Source organism: Hippocampus guttulatus, chromosome 6 (assembly GCF_054856545.1).
Source record: "Hippocampus guttulatus isolate MCC_2025c chromosome 6, RoL_Hgut_1.0, whole genome shotgun sequence".
In the NCBI taxonomy this organism is placed as follows: Eukaryota; Metazoa; Chordata; class Actinopteri; order Syngnathiformes; family Syngnathidae; genus Hippocampus; species Hippocampus guttulatus.
In genome coordinates this window covers 14,862,646-14,879,763 of record NC_141266.1, presented here as the reverse complement: position 1 = coordinate 14,879,763, position 17,118 = coordinate 14,862,646, and the positions used below count along the sequence as shown (strand labels likewise).

Sequence of the window (17,118 nt, the reverse complement as noted above, 5' to 3'; positions counted from 1 at the left end):
TTTTAAATCTGATTGCTTAATCTTTGACACTGAGAGGGGAAATGTATGAGTTTTACGATTTACTAAGACGTTTCCAAAACAAGTTTATAATAAAAGTATTTAGCTATAATTGTAGCCAGGGTTTTCTTTTTTTTTTCTTTTTAATTAAGCATAGGAAAGTTGCGAAAGCGTCATCAATGCCTTCTGGAGAAAGTGGGGAAGGAGGGAGGCGGAGCAGTGACGTCAGCAGTGTGTTTCCATCAGGGCTTTGCTCAATGACCAAAAACGGCAACCAATCAGGGCGCCGTATGTTAATGAGGGAGGAGTTTTGAAACACATGGGACCTTCCTTATGAATCGGCGCTTGAGCACGTAGGGCGGACTTCTCGGCGACCAGCTGACCCAACGCTTCCTCCCCCGAACTCCATCCGACAGTAACGGGAAGCACTTAGTGAAATATCCCACCGGAATTTGTTCTGCTTCATTTTTTTTGTGTGTCTCGTGGGGCTGTTGATCGGCATGGAGTGCGGGGATGCCTCGAAGCAGAGCCAGCGTTTCTGCGTTTTGTCCTGGGATCAGGTGCAGCGTTTGGATTCCATCTTGGGGGAAGCTGTACCCATCCACGGCCGGGGAAATTTCCCCACGTTGTCCATGAGACCCCGACAGATTGTTCAGGTAAGAGAAATGGAAATTCTCCGTGAAGTGGCGTTTGGGTATCAAAGTTTTCGACGTTGCGTGTCATTAAATCACACATTTATACACAGAACATTCTAATCACTTCTGTCCTGCTCCTTTTGAATAACATTTCCATGACGACTCACAGGCTTATTCCCATCTGTTTCTATTGTTTAATTTATTTCCTCGGGAGTTGTCAGTCTTCGTGATTATATATCATTTACACTCGAACCACAGAGATTGTCTTTAACTGCAATTCAAGTACCCCACCTCCCCCCATTTCCAGTGGCTGACTTATGCAATTTTCCCTCCCCTTGTGGAGGGGGGCCGGGGGGGGGGGGGCGTACAGACAGTTGGCTATCTGCAAAGTGTCTTCTCATAAGTCAAAAGTCCACTTATGGTCCATCTCAAACCTCATAGTCACGCTGCACTTCATTCCCATGTTGACGATGAGCTCAGTGAGTAAATGAAGCCCTGAGCTCATGCTTGTAATGGAAAGATGAATGCTCCATTGAGTGTTACAGGAAGCTTAAATGGAGGTTGAAGCCCCCTGAAGTGGAGACGCATGTTTTTGTGCGGACCCCAAGGCGAAATGATTCACGTTTTTTGAATCACGTCTCGAATATTTCCAAGTAAATGTCCTGTCATGACTATCTAGAACAATGAGTAGAGTGGGAATTCCATTATGATGGCCCATGCAGTGTTAGAGGATGAGAAACGTCCCCAGGTGTTCCTGTCGAAGAAAGATTGTTTTATATTGTAGACGTGTTTGTTTGGTTTGGTTAGAGCAAACCAGCTTTTGTTACGCAAGTCGTGGCCGTCACTTTTATCAATGGTCTTTTACTATATAAGGAAAGACATGCTAGGGTTTCACCTCCGCCGTCTGCCTGCGAGCCGCACATGCAGCCCCCTGCAGAAGCGTTGCCTAATGTAAATCTGAGCGTCCGCATTCTTGGATGTGACATCGGTGCAACTGCAGGCAGAGTTCACGTTCCCCCTGGGCTGAGTCATCGTGAGCTGTGAAGAACTGAGTGAGGGGTTTCCTTGCATTTAGAAAAAAAAAAGTGGATTTTTTTTTCCCTTCGGGAAGCTGACCTGGAATAGTTCAATAGGTCTTAATGTGATCACCATGAGAGAGAGTTGACACACACTAATCTGATGGGTCAGTGCCACGGGGGGGAGAATTAGGATTGTGTTCGTCTGCGTTTGTCTGTAATGAAAACCCGTGATGAATCCCGTGTAGTTTTACAGATGGATGGATCGTGACTGGATCATGAGCCATTCCTTTCCACAGAGAGAGATGACACATGAAGTGGTTTGCTTTTTAGATCATGAGCTCCTCCTTGCCATAGATAGTTGAGTATACGGTTTATAAATAGGTCCGCATGATGTGGTCGACTTTCAATCCTAAGATTCTCCTTTTGATAGATAGATAAATTGATTGTAAATCCTCTTCGTATGTGGCAAAGACTTTTGTTGAACCATAATCCAGGTCACTAGGAGAGGAGAGGAAACACACGTGACCCTTAAAGACCCACAAGCTGAGAAGTCAAGCCACAAAGCAAAGGTTTCCTCATCAACTACCCACCAGTGCGGAGGGCGCTCACAAACATATACGTGTCACCGTCTGTGCGTGTGATAAGATGACAGTTTGAGGCTGCCGCGCCGTGTTTGGCCTCCTGTGCATTCGTTTAGGCGAACGTCGATGCTGATGAAATGGACTTTGAGAGAAGAGTATTGATCTGGCCTTCGCAAGGCAGCCCATTTCATTGTACAGTATTTCCATGCACGTATCTAATGCCCTGTTGCGCGCGTGCGCGTCTCGTCTAGGTGGTGCGGGCGCGGCTGGAGGACCAAGGGGTGTGCGTTAAAGACGTGCGGCTGAACGGCTCGGCCGCCAGCCACGTGCTCCACCAGGACACCGGGCTGGGCTACAAGGACCTGGACCTGATCTTCGGCGTGTCGCTGAAGGACGACCAGGCCTTCCGACTGGTGAAGGATGTGGTGTTGGACTGCCTGTTTGATTTCCTGCCCCCTGGAGTGTCCAGGGAGCGAATCACAGCGCTGACCCTCAAGGAGGCCTACGTGCAGAAACTGGTGAAAGTCTGCAATGACGCGGACCGCTGGAGCCTCATCTCGCTGTCCAACAACACGGGCAAGAATGTGGAGCTGAAATTTGTGGACTCTTTAAGGCGGCAGTTTGAGTTCAGCGTGGACTCTTTCCAGATTTGCCTCGACTCTCTGCTCTTGTTTGACCGTTGCTCAGAGACGCCGATGTCAGAAAGCTTTCACCCCACGGTGGTCGGCGAGAGCGTGTACGGCAACTTCCAGGAGGCCATGGATCATTTGTGTCAGAGGACCATAGCCACGAGAAGCCCCGAAGAGATCCGAGGGGGCGGCTTATTGAAGTACTGCCACCTGCTCGTACGGGGCTTCCGAGCGGCCTCCGAGTCGGACATGAAGCAGATGCAGCGCTACATGTGCTCGCGCTTCTTCATTGACTTCTCCGACATTGGCGAGCAGCAGAGGAAACTGGAGGCTTACCTCCAAAACCACTTTGCCGGCATGGAGCACAAACGCTACGAGTGCCTGATGACGCTGTACCAGGTGGTGAACGAGAGCACCGTGTGTCTGATGGGTCACGAGCGGCGTCAGACGCTCAGCCTCATCTCCATGTTGGCGCTGAAGGCGCTGGCCGAGCAGAATGCCATCCCCACGGTGACCAACGTCACGTGTTACTACCAGCCGGCGCCCTACGTACAGGACATTAACTTCAGCAATTACTACATCGCACACGTGCAGGCGCCGCTCGTGTCGCCGTGCGCCACATCCTATCAGAAATGGTTGCCCTGTAGCTGAGGCTAACGTAGCCAAAGATGGATTGCTTTTGTATCTTCTTGCAGAAAGAGGACTGAACACGCAGAGAAAAACAAACAAGTTTGCCAAATGCGACTCGATTGAAACCAACACACAAAACAATCCTGCTTTGCAGTAAATACGATTGAGCCAACACGCAACGTCCGTGAGATTGCTGGTCTTTTTTTTAAAAAAAAAAGATGTAGCGATAACGTTTTATTTAAAATTTAAAAAAAAGAAAAAAAATAAGTCTTTGTGAAGCTTTTTATAGAAATACAATCTTTCGGAGACAAACGTTAAAGCTGATGTTATTTCATACTCTGGCTTTTAATTTTTGTAAAATACTGGACCAAAGATGTATTTTTGCTCAGAAAGGGAATTTTTTTTTTTTTGTCTTTGGTTTATGATTCCAAGTGCCTAAAATGACCTGTGAAATATTCTCGAGATGTCTGTAACGTGAGAACTGTGCATTCAGGGTTTATTTCCCCCCCCCCCCCCCCCCCCTAGAATATTCTGTCTGTCTTCAAGGGAGCAGAAGCATTCATTTTTGTGAGATTAAAAAAAAAGGAAAAGTCATTTTTGGTGCTGTGGTTATTTTGGTTTTCATCCGGGCCCTGCAGTAGACTGTGATGGTCAAAGCATGAGTTTCTCAGGATGCAATGAGAGAAAATGAGCGTTATTTCAAAATCCTTCATGAGTCACAGTGGATGGTATCACGTGGTCTACTGTCGGATTTTAAGCAACAGCTGCTCTTTAAAATGGAAGCATACCGTGAATGCTTGTTTTCCCGTCGACTTGATCTCATCAAGTAGACTTTCCAGTTAGCGGCTCCAGTGCAAGGCATGTATAGTTGTGGCTGCATTTGTTCAACCGGGGCTGAGGATCCGTTACGATCTGAGGACATGAACCATAAAGAGGCGTTTCTCAAGCACAATGGCTTCTCTCTACTCTGATACTAAAGCTTTTTTTTTTTTTTAAACAAAGGCCGGCCTGTTCTTCCAACCATGACACTGATTGAAAGCTAACCCCGTTTGCTTGACTGACACCATATCTGAGTCGTGGTCCAAAATCTTGACTGTGATACGATGACAGCAAGGAGAGATGGAAAAGCTGCAACCCGACTGGTTGTGACCTCACTTTTAATCTTCACTTTATAAGAGGACATATTCTTGATTTGAACATGTGACTGGCAGCTGGGAACATTTTCAGAAAGTCTCCTAATGACAAAGGGAATTCGCTATTTGACTTTGTTTTGCTTTATTTCCAAATAGAGTAGTCATTATTCGAGTGTAAAAAAGGACTAAGCATCTATTCTGGTAAGCCACTGAACATGAGGGAGCCTTATACTTGTGTACCGTGGAGAAACATATCACATTATATAGCAACTGGCCGGCTGGCTTTACAGCTGTGTTATTTCTTCTCTTTTTATTGCTTGTCTCCTTTGCAGTCTTTATTTTAAGATTAGTATCTCGGGACTGCCTGCCTTTTGCGATGCCGGGAGGTGATTTGAAAACAAAAGGTTAAACTGAACATATGGGTGATGTTTAGTTTTAGTCATTTGCTCAGCGAGCCCATCTGTAGATGCCGGATTAAACGCGATGGAGAAACTGTGACGATCTTGACTTTCTTTCCAGGCCTGATTTTGCGATGTTTGATGTTGAATGCCGAATCGACACCTTGAAAATGGCATTGAGACACGAAAGTTGCAAAGATGTTGTCTTCAAGATGTTAGCCCTTTCATGCACCAATAATGATAATCTGTAACCTGATAACATGATAAACTGTCCATTGTAGTGAGCGCTGTCCCTGAAAGGGTTCATGAAACAATAGGAAGGAAGATGGAGTATCCAGAGAAAGATCCTGCTCTCTCATGAAGAAAATGTCAATTCCTCACAGGAAGGCAGGAGCTGAGATTCAAACCTCAGAACTATGTGGCAGACGTGGTTAGCAACAGAGCTCGGCTGTGAACTCTTCATTGGTCATGATAGCCTACGAATTAAAGGTCTAAACTTTCTCAAGGGGCAAACAAATATTCATGATGAGTTGTTATTTTAAAGAGATATGACATCTATTCAAGGAAATGACGCACTGGATGTTTGGTTTGTGTTTTCAAATCGGCGATATGAAGCTGAGGCGTCATAACATAAAGGAAAATACTCTTATCTCGGAAATGAGCTCTTGAATCTTATTTCACAGCCCGCTCTTGGGCAAGTATGAATTAATTTTTCCAATGTGAGTTTATATTTACTTCCATACATGCTGGGATCCACCATCCAAGAGGCCCTTGCATGTGTAAAAAGTCTACAAACCCCCCGCCCACCTGCTCGCTTTCTGTGGAGCAAGTATCAACCATTTCACCTCTACATTCCTTTCAAGTCTGCACAACATGCGCTTCCGTACTGCGGAAATGGCTTCATGCTACTTTGTTGACTAATTCGGTTAATTGCCTCGGAATGCTCACACCTGATAAACTCCAATTTCATACAATAACATTTACAGAAGAAGAAGTTTAGATTTCCTTAGTAAGAGTGTTGGGTGCTTTTGGAGCCCCAAGCTGCTTGGCCTGATTGATGACCCGTCTTAGCTTGCACAGAGGCCCATTGTGGAAGTTGCCTTCTCATTTTTTTTCTTCTTTTTTTACAAACACCGATCGGCATGTGATGATGATTCACTGCGGACTGTCCTTGGACATTTCTCTTATTGCATTTAAGTACAGTTAAAAAGAATCAAGCAGTTGAACTGCGCTGTTAAAGTTTTAATGTGTTCTTTGCTGCCTTTTGGTTTGTGGTAAAAAGCAACATGGGATTGGCATGGGGGCTCTCATTTCATCATTCTTCCCTTGGGACGGCAGTTTTGCCACCCATGTTGCAGAGGAGAGCATTTTTTTTCTTTACTTTTGAACCCCAAGCTTCACCCCCCCTCTCTCAAAACCACCACCCAATGTAAGATGTATGCCATTCATGCCACAAATAAACAGCATTGAAAACTGCCAATGTGTTATTTCAGGCTAAAAGACACGAACAATATTACAAAGCTAGTACCATACTAAAGGATAATCATGATCTATTCATTTTCCATTGTACTTTTTTAAAACAAAAAACAGAAATCATAATATAATAATAATAATAATAACCAAATAATAATAATTGAATAACTCATAACTTGACAACTAATGTGTTCAAACATCATTTAAGAAGAAAGTATGAACTATTGATGCATTGTTACTCAGTAACTTGCCTGGAAACCACCGCGGTTTCTTACACAATCTTTGACTCAGCACAGTTTAAGGACAGTGCAAAAATATGCGGTTCAATTAAGTCATTTTGGACTTTTATCTTTTCATCAACAACAAATAGTCAGAAAAAAAACCAAGCAGTCATTAGTCTCAATTATGGTGTTGTTCATCTTTGCTTCCCGTTATTCTGGCCCAGTGTGCAAGAGTGTTGACGTTTTGATGATCTTCCCTTTGTGTGTGTACATGTTCGTGTATGTGTTTTGAGAAGGAAGTACTCAAACCAAACCAGAGGTTGTCAGGTGTGTACAATTCAATTTCAGTCCATCATTCATCATCCAATCATTCATTATATATGTGATTTAAAAAACATCCTGGTCTATTTTCACAATTTGCACAATAAGCAAATAATCAGATCATTGAAAGTAAATGAAATATTAATACATGCACACGTAACATTTATTTATTAGGGATGGTCCGATTTGATCCTCGGTATCGAGTCCTATACAGACCATAAGACTGGATCGGTATCGGATTGTTTTTATTAGAACCAGTCCGATCTCATACATAAACCTAAACGACATAATTTATTTTCAACTTCACTTTTGTGCGACATGCTAAGACACGGGCTAACGGACATCTACATTTTCATCCCAAACTTTTATACAAGAAGTAGGACGACTTCCTGCCTTGTGTGTCTTAAGACTCATGGGAAATGTAGTCGTATTAGCCTGCTGTGTGCAGAACAGCACCCTGAGTTTGCGACGTTACAATGCGGGAGTGGCACGAGGTGACCGACACTACCAGCTTCCGGTAGCTGCCGTGAGCAAACAAAAAAGTTTGGATACTGGTGAGTGCATTGACTTGTTTACAGCTTTTGAAATGTCAACCAAGATTTAGCATTAGCCACATTATACCACGAGCGCCTGTTCACCTGTGCAAGATGAGCTGACACTCTCACATGTAAATACAAAGGTTGGCTTTTCAAACCCCTGCCAACATGGTGGTTTGTTTGCATGTGTTGCAGGGGTCCTTCATAGGCTCACACAACTCTTTTTCGCATAGGTTAATGACCCGCATCCTCAAGGCTGCAGTATTGGATTCAGTATCGGATATAAAAAAAGTGGTATTGAGCCTAGTACATGTATAATGTTTTAAAAAATATAACATTTTTTAACCTCTCATGTCATTCAATTGAATTGAATTGAATTAATTTTCCCCTAAAGGCGAATGGTGAAAAGCCATACATTTAATAATAATAATAATGAAATAAAACATCATCATCATCATCATTTATACATTACAGGCGTGTTGCTGTGGACATATGGGTCCCGTTTACACTTGTGTAGTCTCTTCTAATGCAAGCTAAATAATGACGACTCAGTCCAGATCACACAGACCTGAGTCAGGATGTGAGCATGTTTGGAAGTGTAGCTATACTTGGGGAGCACATGAGCGTGACATCATCTTGTGGGTGCAAAGGGGAAACACATGTTTCATGATTGGACCAAGCTGACCATGCAGTTTCAGCTGCAGGAGGCTGCTGTGAGTGTGTGTGTGTGAGTTTACATTACATCAAAACATCTTAAAAAGTGTTTGAAGTGTAAAAATCATCAATTCAAAACAGTGTCGTTGTGGTCGATGTGAATGCGTTTTCTATACAGTATTGTTCATCCTGTTCAGAGTCAGAGGGAGTTGGAGCCTATGGGAGGGGAAATAATAAGCCTATATGTTAACTGTTTTGTTAAGTGCTTTGTTACAGCTGCAGCTGTTGTGAAAGCGCTATATAAATCAGGATGTATTGTATTCTATTGTTAATACCGTTTTTTTCTATCATTAAGCATTTTAGTCAGAAAGCACTTTAGTTTGACAGTGACACATCAAACCGAGTGGTACAAGAGTACTCTGTATTCATATTAGGTAGACTTCTGTACCGTACTTGCTTAACCTTGCTTAACCGTACTTGTGTAACCGTGACATTGAATTACACTTTGAACAAGTAGACTAAAATCCAACGTTCAGTGACTAGTCATTAAGGTTGTCATTGAACCGCACGCACAACCTGTTTACGAAGCATTACGTACATATGTGCAACAACAAACAGAAAACACAATAGGCCCTGACACTTCTTCCACCTTCCACAGGTGATTGTGTCTAAGATAATTGGCTGCTTGGTACATTGTTAGCATGCATTAACGAGTGGGAGTTTTTCTTTTAATCCAGCCCCATAACCTATAATTAAAAATGATGAGGACAAGACAATTGCTGTGACTGAGCAAAACATAACAAAACACAAAGTAAAAATAAAAACAATCAAAACTCTTCTCTCCTCTTCTCTTCTACACTTAGGTACATATCCCAAATTATTGAATTCTGTGGATGGTGCTTTGGGAGTATGGGGTACCCAAACCGCCTGATATGGCCTGTTCAGTCCCTGTCCGTCTAGTGTCAGAGTTTGGTCCACGTTGCTTGCAGTAAGTCGGATTCTTTTCCTGTGAGAGTTGGATTCCGCTGAGGCTGCTCGTTGTCACCCATTTTGTTCATCACATTTATGAAAATAATTTCTAGGAGCAGCCAAGGTAGAAAGGGGGTCAAGTATCTTGGGGTCTTGGTCACGAGGCAGTGCAGTGATGACGGCTTTGTATTGATCTGTTGTGGTGAAGAATCTACATTGCTACCTTCATCGATGGTCACAAGCTGTAGGTCATGACCGAAAGAACAAGATCCCGGGTAGAAGCGGCTGAAATGAGTTTTCCTCCGCAGGGTGTCTCTTCCAGATAGGCCGAGAAGCTCGGTCATCCCGTAGGAGCTCAGGGTAGAGCCGCTGCTCCACCATTTTGAGAGGAGACATATGAGGTGGCTCGGGTATCCGATCAGGATGCCTCTTGTTTTCTTATTGTCTATTTGAGAGGGATGAAATTTCATCTGTGCTGTATGTTGCACATACTGCACATTTGACAATAAAGTTGTACTTGACTTGACTCCTGGGCTCCTCAGTGGTGCGATGCTCCGCGCACATCACACCGGGAGGGGGCCAAATTAATGATTACGGACACACTGGAGAGACACGTATGTCTCCCGGCTGCCCTGGGAACACCTTAGATTGCCTTCGGATCCTGGGCTGCATAAAGTGGTTGGGGAGAGGGAAGTCTGGGCTTCCCTATTAAAGCTACGACCCCCGTGACTCTACCTGGGATAAGTAAATAGATAGATGGATGTTTTCATGGGACAACATTGAGGAAATGACAATTTGTTACAATTTAAAGCAGTCGTAAATCGGTGTAAATCACAATTGTCAAACTCAAGGCCCGGGGGCCAGATCTGGCCCGCCACATCATTTGATGTGGCCCGCATAAGCAAATCAAACATGTTGACTTCTATGATGCTTAATAAAATTTGTACCAAAATTTCAAATTCTCGTATGCAATATATGAGAGTTATTTTAAGTTTTTTTGTTACCAAAACCCTCATTACAGTAATTTAAGCTATACTTGAATAAACCATTATTCTTGACTTCCTTATATGGTTTCACCGTCACAACGGCCCTCCAAGGGAACCGGTAATTATAATGTGGCCCGCGACAAAAATAAGTTTGACACGCCTGGTGTAAATGTACTGTTCCAGTCAGTATCTGGTGTGACCCACATTTACCTCAAGCAGTACAACTTATTTCCTTTGCATAAATTTGATCAGGTTTTCAACTGTGGTCTGTGGAGTGTCGCTCATCTCCTCTTCAATACCTGTGTGAGGTTGTTTGATAGTGGCAGGAACTGGAACACTGTCTTAGATGGCGAATAAGCAGATCATCCAAAACATTTCCAAGAGTCACATTTCCGCCGAGTATGCTGGCTATGCAAGAACTGGGTTTTCAGCTTCCAGGAATTGTGTGCAGCCCTTTGCAGCTTGGGGCCATGCTTTGTCATGCTGCAAAATGAGCTGATGGCTGTAGATGACTGGTACAACAATGCGCCTCAGGGTATTGTCATGGTATCTCTGCAACTGGGTTTATTGTTTGAAGTAAGATCCAAGACGGACGGCGTTTTTGTCTTTAATTTTGTCGCATGGTGTTTGTTGTTACTTTTTGCGGACCTGATGTGGACAGTTTTTGGCCACGGCGTTTGTCAAAGGAGAAGAATCTGTGATTGGTGGTTGCGCCTTCTCGGTAGCACGGGTTTAGCAGCGCTGATTTTGATTGGGAGGAATATCGGCGCTTATTTGACTGTCGCTGCTGGACAGCCCCTGGGGCACTTGTGGTTTTTTTGCGCCTGTGTTTTTCACAGCCCCGTTTTGTTTAGCGGAGATGCCGGCGCTGTTGGAAAAGTCTGAGCTGGTGTGGTTGGATTGATGGCTTGTGGAGCCGAGGATGAGGAGAGTGTAGTGTCTGAACTGAAAGTCGCCGCTTTGAATTGAAACTGATTTACATGGGACCGGAGACGTTTTTTCGACATGGATGCTACAGCTTCTTGTTAGCTTTCAAACTTTGCTTGGAGCAGATGTGTGCACATTTTGAGCATGACGTCTGATCCACTGGTGAATGGACACTTTGAGTCTCCCCTCTTTCATTTAGGACTCGTTCAAACAATAAAGCGTATGCAGGAAAAATGGTTAATATTGCATGACTGTCCGTGGTGTATATTATGTGTTGTGTTATATTATTTTGTTAGGTCATGGAGGTAAAAATGTCCGATGTATCAGGATGGTCCCGGGCATGTGTTGTTACATATTCTCTGTGGTTGTAATGCCAGTTGGATGTACTTCCAAGTTCTTTCAAATGCCTTTGGATATGTTTCATGGTAGGCAGGAGGAACATTCAGTTCCAGGGCAAGCGCGCTGGTGTCCTGCAGACAGTATGCCAAAGGCACACTCCCTCAAAACATGGAAAAGCTGTGGCTGTGTTATGCAGTGAAACTGAACATTTAGAGTGGCCTTTAATTGTTGGCAACTTATGGCACACCTGTGCCGTAATCATTCTGCCTCCGCATTTTGACGCGCCACACCTGTGAGGCGGATGCATTATCCACAGTAATGTAGAAGTGCTCATTGCATATTTGCTAACCATTTTTGAGCGCGTGATAGGTAGATTGCTGATACAAAAGTGTAGCATTTATATTTATGCTCAGCGCATGTATGACTTTAAGCTTGCACCCTTTTTTGGCGTTCAAGTGACAGAAAAGGGCCCTAGGTATCCCCAAACTGTTCGCACAAAGTACAAAGCATAGAAATTACAATTAACGATGCCTGTAATTAAAGGTGAAACACTGCGCGATTAATTGATATAATTACTTTTAATATGAAGTCTCTGCCAAAACTTTCATTCATGACCGGGGAGGTTGAAAGACAGGCTTAAGGGCTGAATTTAAATTGAAGGTCTCAGTTCCCTTTTCCAATGTACTGTATGACCTACAATCAATATTTTGAACGTTGACTTCTGCATACATTTTGAGTGAAACATATCCAATATCGCTGTTTATATTTACTGAGCACTTAGCCCGCCAGATGCCCAAGCTGCATATTAACAACAACAACAAAATTGTCAACAATGAGATAGCAAGGATGTAAGCAACCGTCTATGCATCCTTTTTCTATACTGCTTCTTGTGTTCCGCGTTCTCAGCTGACTACACCATGGACCGGTTGAGAAAGTTCAATAAATAAATAAAATAATACATATATTTAATGCTACCGTCTGGCCTTACGTTCCCCACATTGATTTATATGATGGCAACTTCAGCATTTCTCCAATTCACATAAAAGTGTCGCATTTATATTTATGCTCAGCGCATGTATGACTTTAAGCTTTTTTGGCATTGTTAAAGACAGAAAAGGGCTCCAGGTTTCCCCAGATGGTTCGCACAAAGTACAAAGCCATAGGATTGCAATTAATGATGGGTGTAATTCAAAGCAAAAGACTGCGAGATGAATTAATATAATTACTTTTAATAAGAGGTCTCCGCCAAAACTTTCACTTTGGGGAGGTTGAAAGTTCAAGGTAAAGGGCCGAATTTAAACTGAAGGTCGAAGTTTGCTATTCCAATTTATGACCGACAATCAATACCTTAACCGTCGATTTCTTCATACATTTTGAGTGAAACATATCCAATATCACCGTTTACATTTACTGAGCACATAACAAGCCAGCATTGATTTATATGATGGTAACTTCAGCATTTCTCCCAATTTTGCTGTAATCACCTTAATCGTCTTTAGTTTTTGTGTGTGTGCGTGTGTGTTTTTTGGGCAGATGCAGGTGTGACGACTGCACCAATTAGCTTCTTGAGGTCACCTCACAGACACTGTACATGTTAAACCCATGTGCTGTGAATCCGTAGCACAGCGGTCCCGAAATAAACTGTTTCACAAGTGAGGTCAAGGGGCATGAGGGCGCGCGAGCTCAAGATGCAAACTACAGTGTGAAAGATGCTCACTCACGCAGGAGTGAGCAGCAGAGAGCATTCCTGGCATTACAGACAGCGGACAAACAATCTCAACTTCATCCAGAGTGCCAAGCCCGCTCAATGGCGGCACTGTGTGCAGTTTAGCCACTGAAGGGGGTTTGGTGCGGGGGGAGGGTGGGGATTAATCCCACCATCCAAACATTATAAAGTCTGAGGTGTACCGGTCTACTTTAGCCTGTCATTATTGTATAACATGCCACTGATTTTTATATTTAGATTCTGTTTAATTTAGGTCCCCTTTTAGCACAAATGGGTAAAAAAAAACAAAACCATTTGAAAGTACAAAGTAACATTTGTCCACCCCGTTCAATATAAACTGTTCTTAAAACACCTTTTACAATAAAACAGCATCCGATGGAAAGTCAGTCATAGCAGAGAATGAAAGAGATACTCTTCCAAAGAAATGATGGAGCTTGTGAAGTTTTTCAGACCGCAAGATTGCGTTGCCATTTTCACAGATACAGAAAAAAAACCCAAAACCTCCCCAAGTTAAGCTTGATGAATACACTTGAAATGATATAAAAAGAAAAAAAAACACAATAAAGGGGAATAGAAATTCCCTTTTATTTTGCAAGCATTGTTGTCATTGAACTACACCCTTCTCATTCTCAAGTGTTTTTCACTTGTCTGCTAATGAGCGACGTGAAAGGAGTGGCACCTCCGCACCTGCGTCTCGCGCATCAGCGAATGCCTTCTTATGACTAAACAAATCACACTTATTTGTTTTGCAAGTTTCTGGAGATGTTCTGCCGCTTTGCAAAGCGACAAAAGACCTTGATCATGCAGTAAAAAAAAAATAAAAATCCTAATTTACAACAAGCAGCCGATTTATTCGTAATTCCATTATGGCACTTCAACATAATCTGGTATAACTTTAACTGGTCGAGCTATCGCTATGCACATTGATTTCTTGCAGATGTCGACTTTAGGCAATGCGCAGGGCTGGTACTAAACCTGCTCCTTATGAAAAGTACCCTTTACATCACTTCAATTGTGATTTGGCGCACTATAATTAAAACGGAATAAAAGTCGATTGCGTTTCAAAGACTTCACTGGCAGTATGATGCACCCTCCATCACGCCAAGTGGGGGTCAAACCCGAGGACCTTTGGTCTTCTTAACCACTTTGGTGAGAACCAATACTGAAATCACGAAGGCTTGTTTTTGCAATTTCACAAGTGCTCATTTTCCGGGGGTTTGTGGGTGCACGTTTTCTCCAGAAAAATGCTGAGTGTTGTTGTGTAAGCAGCCAGCAGCTCTCGTGACATTTTGTCCTCCTGCTGCGTATAGTATGTACAGTACACAGCACAGTCAACAGGCTCCACTTCAACACACTATCTATCTATTCATCCAATCTACAAAAATCCAAAAGAGCATGATATGATGGTCTCCAGAAACGGATCCTCCAGATCCTCTTAGACACAATGTGGGGACTCTCATCAAGGCCTCTTGCACCAATTTTGCATTCCCGCACTTCAGGAACCAGGAAGAGTCATTTGGAGAGAAGATTGGTCGATCTTATCCTCAGGCTGGTGCAAATAAATTAAATTTGCTCCTGTTTCATCGTCCCTTATTTGCGCGCCAGGTGCATCCTTCCCCGTCCGCATGATGTAGGCCACAGTTACCAGTGTGTGTGTTTTAGCAAACTAAAATTGAAAAAACATTTTCATGATCAAAATTTAAAAAATGTTTGTCTGTGTGAAAATGTCTTTTTTTTTTAAATCACACAATGTGAATTGTTTCTTTTTTTTATTTTTATTTTGCACTTGACAAATACTGAATTTATTAAAAAAAACTAAAACAATGCCAAAATAAACAAAGACAAGACTGAAACCAAGCATTTTCAAAAAATATAAACTAATAAAATAAATATAAATAATAAAAACTAACAAAATTGCTCCAAAAAGTCATTAAAACTCACTGAACTAAAAAAAAAAAAAAAGTGAAAATGAAACAAAAAATAGGTACGGTAATTAAATTGAAAAATTATTTCAACCCTGATTGCAATTCTTAAACAAGTAGCACTTACCAGTAAGCTGCATCAAACTTTTTTGGGGAGGTGTTGCATTTATTTTTGAATTCCCACTTGCATTGGGATAAACTTAGAAATACAGAATTGAAAAAAAATATGTGTGTAGTTCAAAAGTCAGTGTTGTAGCGCGAGTGTGTCAAACTCATTTTAGTCACGGGCCAATTTGGAGTTACGTCTTCCCTCGGAGGGCCGTTATGACAGTGAAACCACAAAATTATTACTTGTACACAACAAATTAATAGATTACTAGTTTTGAAATCAGCGAAGTCAATTATAATAGTTTGTTCAATTATTGTTCAAGTGAGTGTAAACTGGGTAACAAAATTATTGCAAATGTTATTACACATGACAATTTGATATTTTGATACCGATTTTTGCAAGTTGACACACATAATTTGCTTTTGCGGGCCACATAAAATGACCTGGCGGGCCGGATTTGGCCCCCGGGCCTTGTGTTTGACAAATTGTAGCTCATGAGCAGAGCGTGGCGATTGTGACCCAAAGAATGACGAGCGAGCGCTGTAGAAAACGGAGGGGATGGACGAAAGCTCTCCGACTAGCTCCATGCTTCGGGTCTTGGCTGAAAGTTTGTTTTCTGGTGGCCCGTGCTAAGTCCCACTTTTTTTTTTTGTGCCACGTCTGCTCTTCACCTCTGCGTCAGTCTGGCCACAAGTTGCCTCCCGCTGCGAGGAACCGAGGTTATTGGCTGTGGTTATAACAAACCAGCAGTTTTGGGTCATATCAGTCAGTGTGAGTGAAACCATTAAATGCTCCATGTCTTCATGCTACTCCAGGGTCATTTGAGAACTATTAAACATGGCACTTTCCCACTCAAAACCAACATCTCTGTCAAAGTGCCTTTCTCCCAGCTTGGAACCGCCATTGGATGGAAAATGAGGCCTCATCAAAACACATAAATCAGTCGTTCGTTTTGCCACTTGAGCTCCAAAACCTCGTCCCGCTGCAGCGTGCGTCAACGTCAACCATCAAAGCATCAAAGTGGCCCTCGCTAAAGTGCTCTGGGACTATTCCTCTATTAAAGGTCTAAACTTTGAAACCGTGTTATTGAAGTCTTGGTTATTTTAACAAATGTGTTTTGACTGAGAACATGAACGTGAACCTGTTCTCTTGAATCACAAATGTAATGTGGTGTCGCAGATCTTGTTGTTGGTATTGTTTTTCCACTCAGAAAGGGACATTTGAATGAGCTGATCATTGACACTTATATAATAGGCTTATATGGAAAAATTATGTCAGCAACTAAAATTCACCACCTTAAAACAATCTGCAGTGAGTGATTTCAGCTTGGGGGATGTCTTTTACCACAGATTGGCATGCCCACTCTTGGAACTTGGCTTTTTTTTTTTTTTTTTTGTCCACCCCTTCTCAGCCTGTTGACATCATTGAAGGGAGGAAAGCGTTATTAGTTGGTTTGTCACATTCTGTTGTCACTTAGTGTTTGAAACGGTGACCAATCGCCACCAAAATTCATCGGCACAAGTTCTTTTGGGCAAAAACCACTATCACCTCCACAAAATCAGAAATGTTGCGTTGATTTTTAAAAATGGTTTTTTAACAGGAGAAGAGTAGCAATGTGCACATGGATTTTGGTGGTGAGTGGTCATAGGGTTTTTATTTTCTTTTGGAGGGCGGCGGGAGGAAGGGAATTTAGCTGCGCTGAAGTTTTGTTAAATCTCAGAAGGCAGCCAGCCATGGATGTTTACCTCGGCAGCTAATAATAACATCACTGCTCATGGCAGCAACTAGCTTTCGACCGCTAAACAGACAAGGGTAGAAGAAAGAAATCAGTTTATTAATTTCCAGACATTGGGCTCAGTGTCGCATATACCCGCCGTCGAGTACGTTGACGTCTGCCACCGCTTACAGATTAA

At 42.7% G+C, this 17,118-nt stretch overlaps 1 protein-coding gene across 1 annotated transcript; it reads left to right on the top strand.

The window, feature by feature from the left end:
* Positions 1 to 418: 418 nt before the first annotated feature.
* Positions 419 to 4,063, top strand: tent5ba (terminal nucleotidyltransferase 5ba). The gene is made up of 2 exons (XM_086113886.1): positions 419 to 653; positions 2,484 to 4,063. The coding sequence occupies exons 1-2, from the start codon at positions 498 to 500 to the stop codon at positions 3,510 to 3,512; spliced, it is 1,185 nt and encodes a 394-aa protein (XP_085970012.1). The 5' UTR covers positions 419 to 497; the 3' UTR covers positions 3,513 to 4,063.
* Positions 4,064 to 17,118: the final 13,055 nt, after the last annotated feature.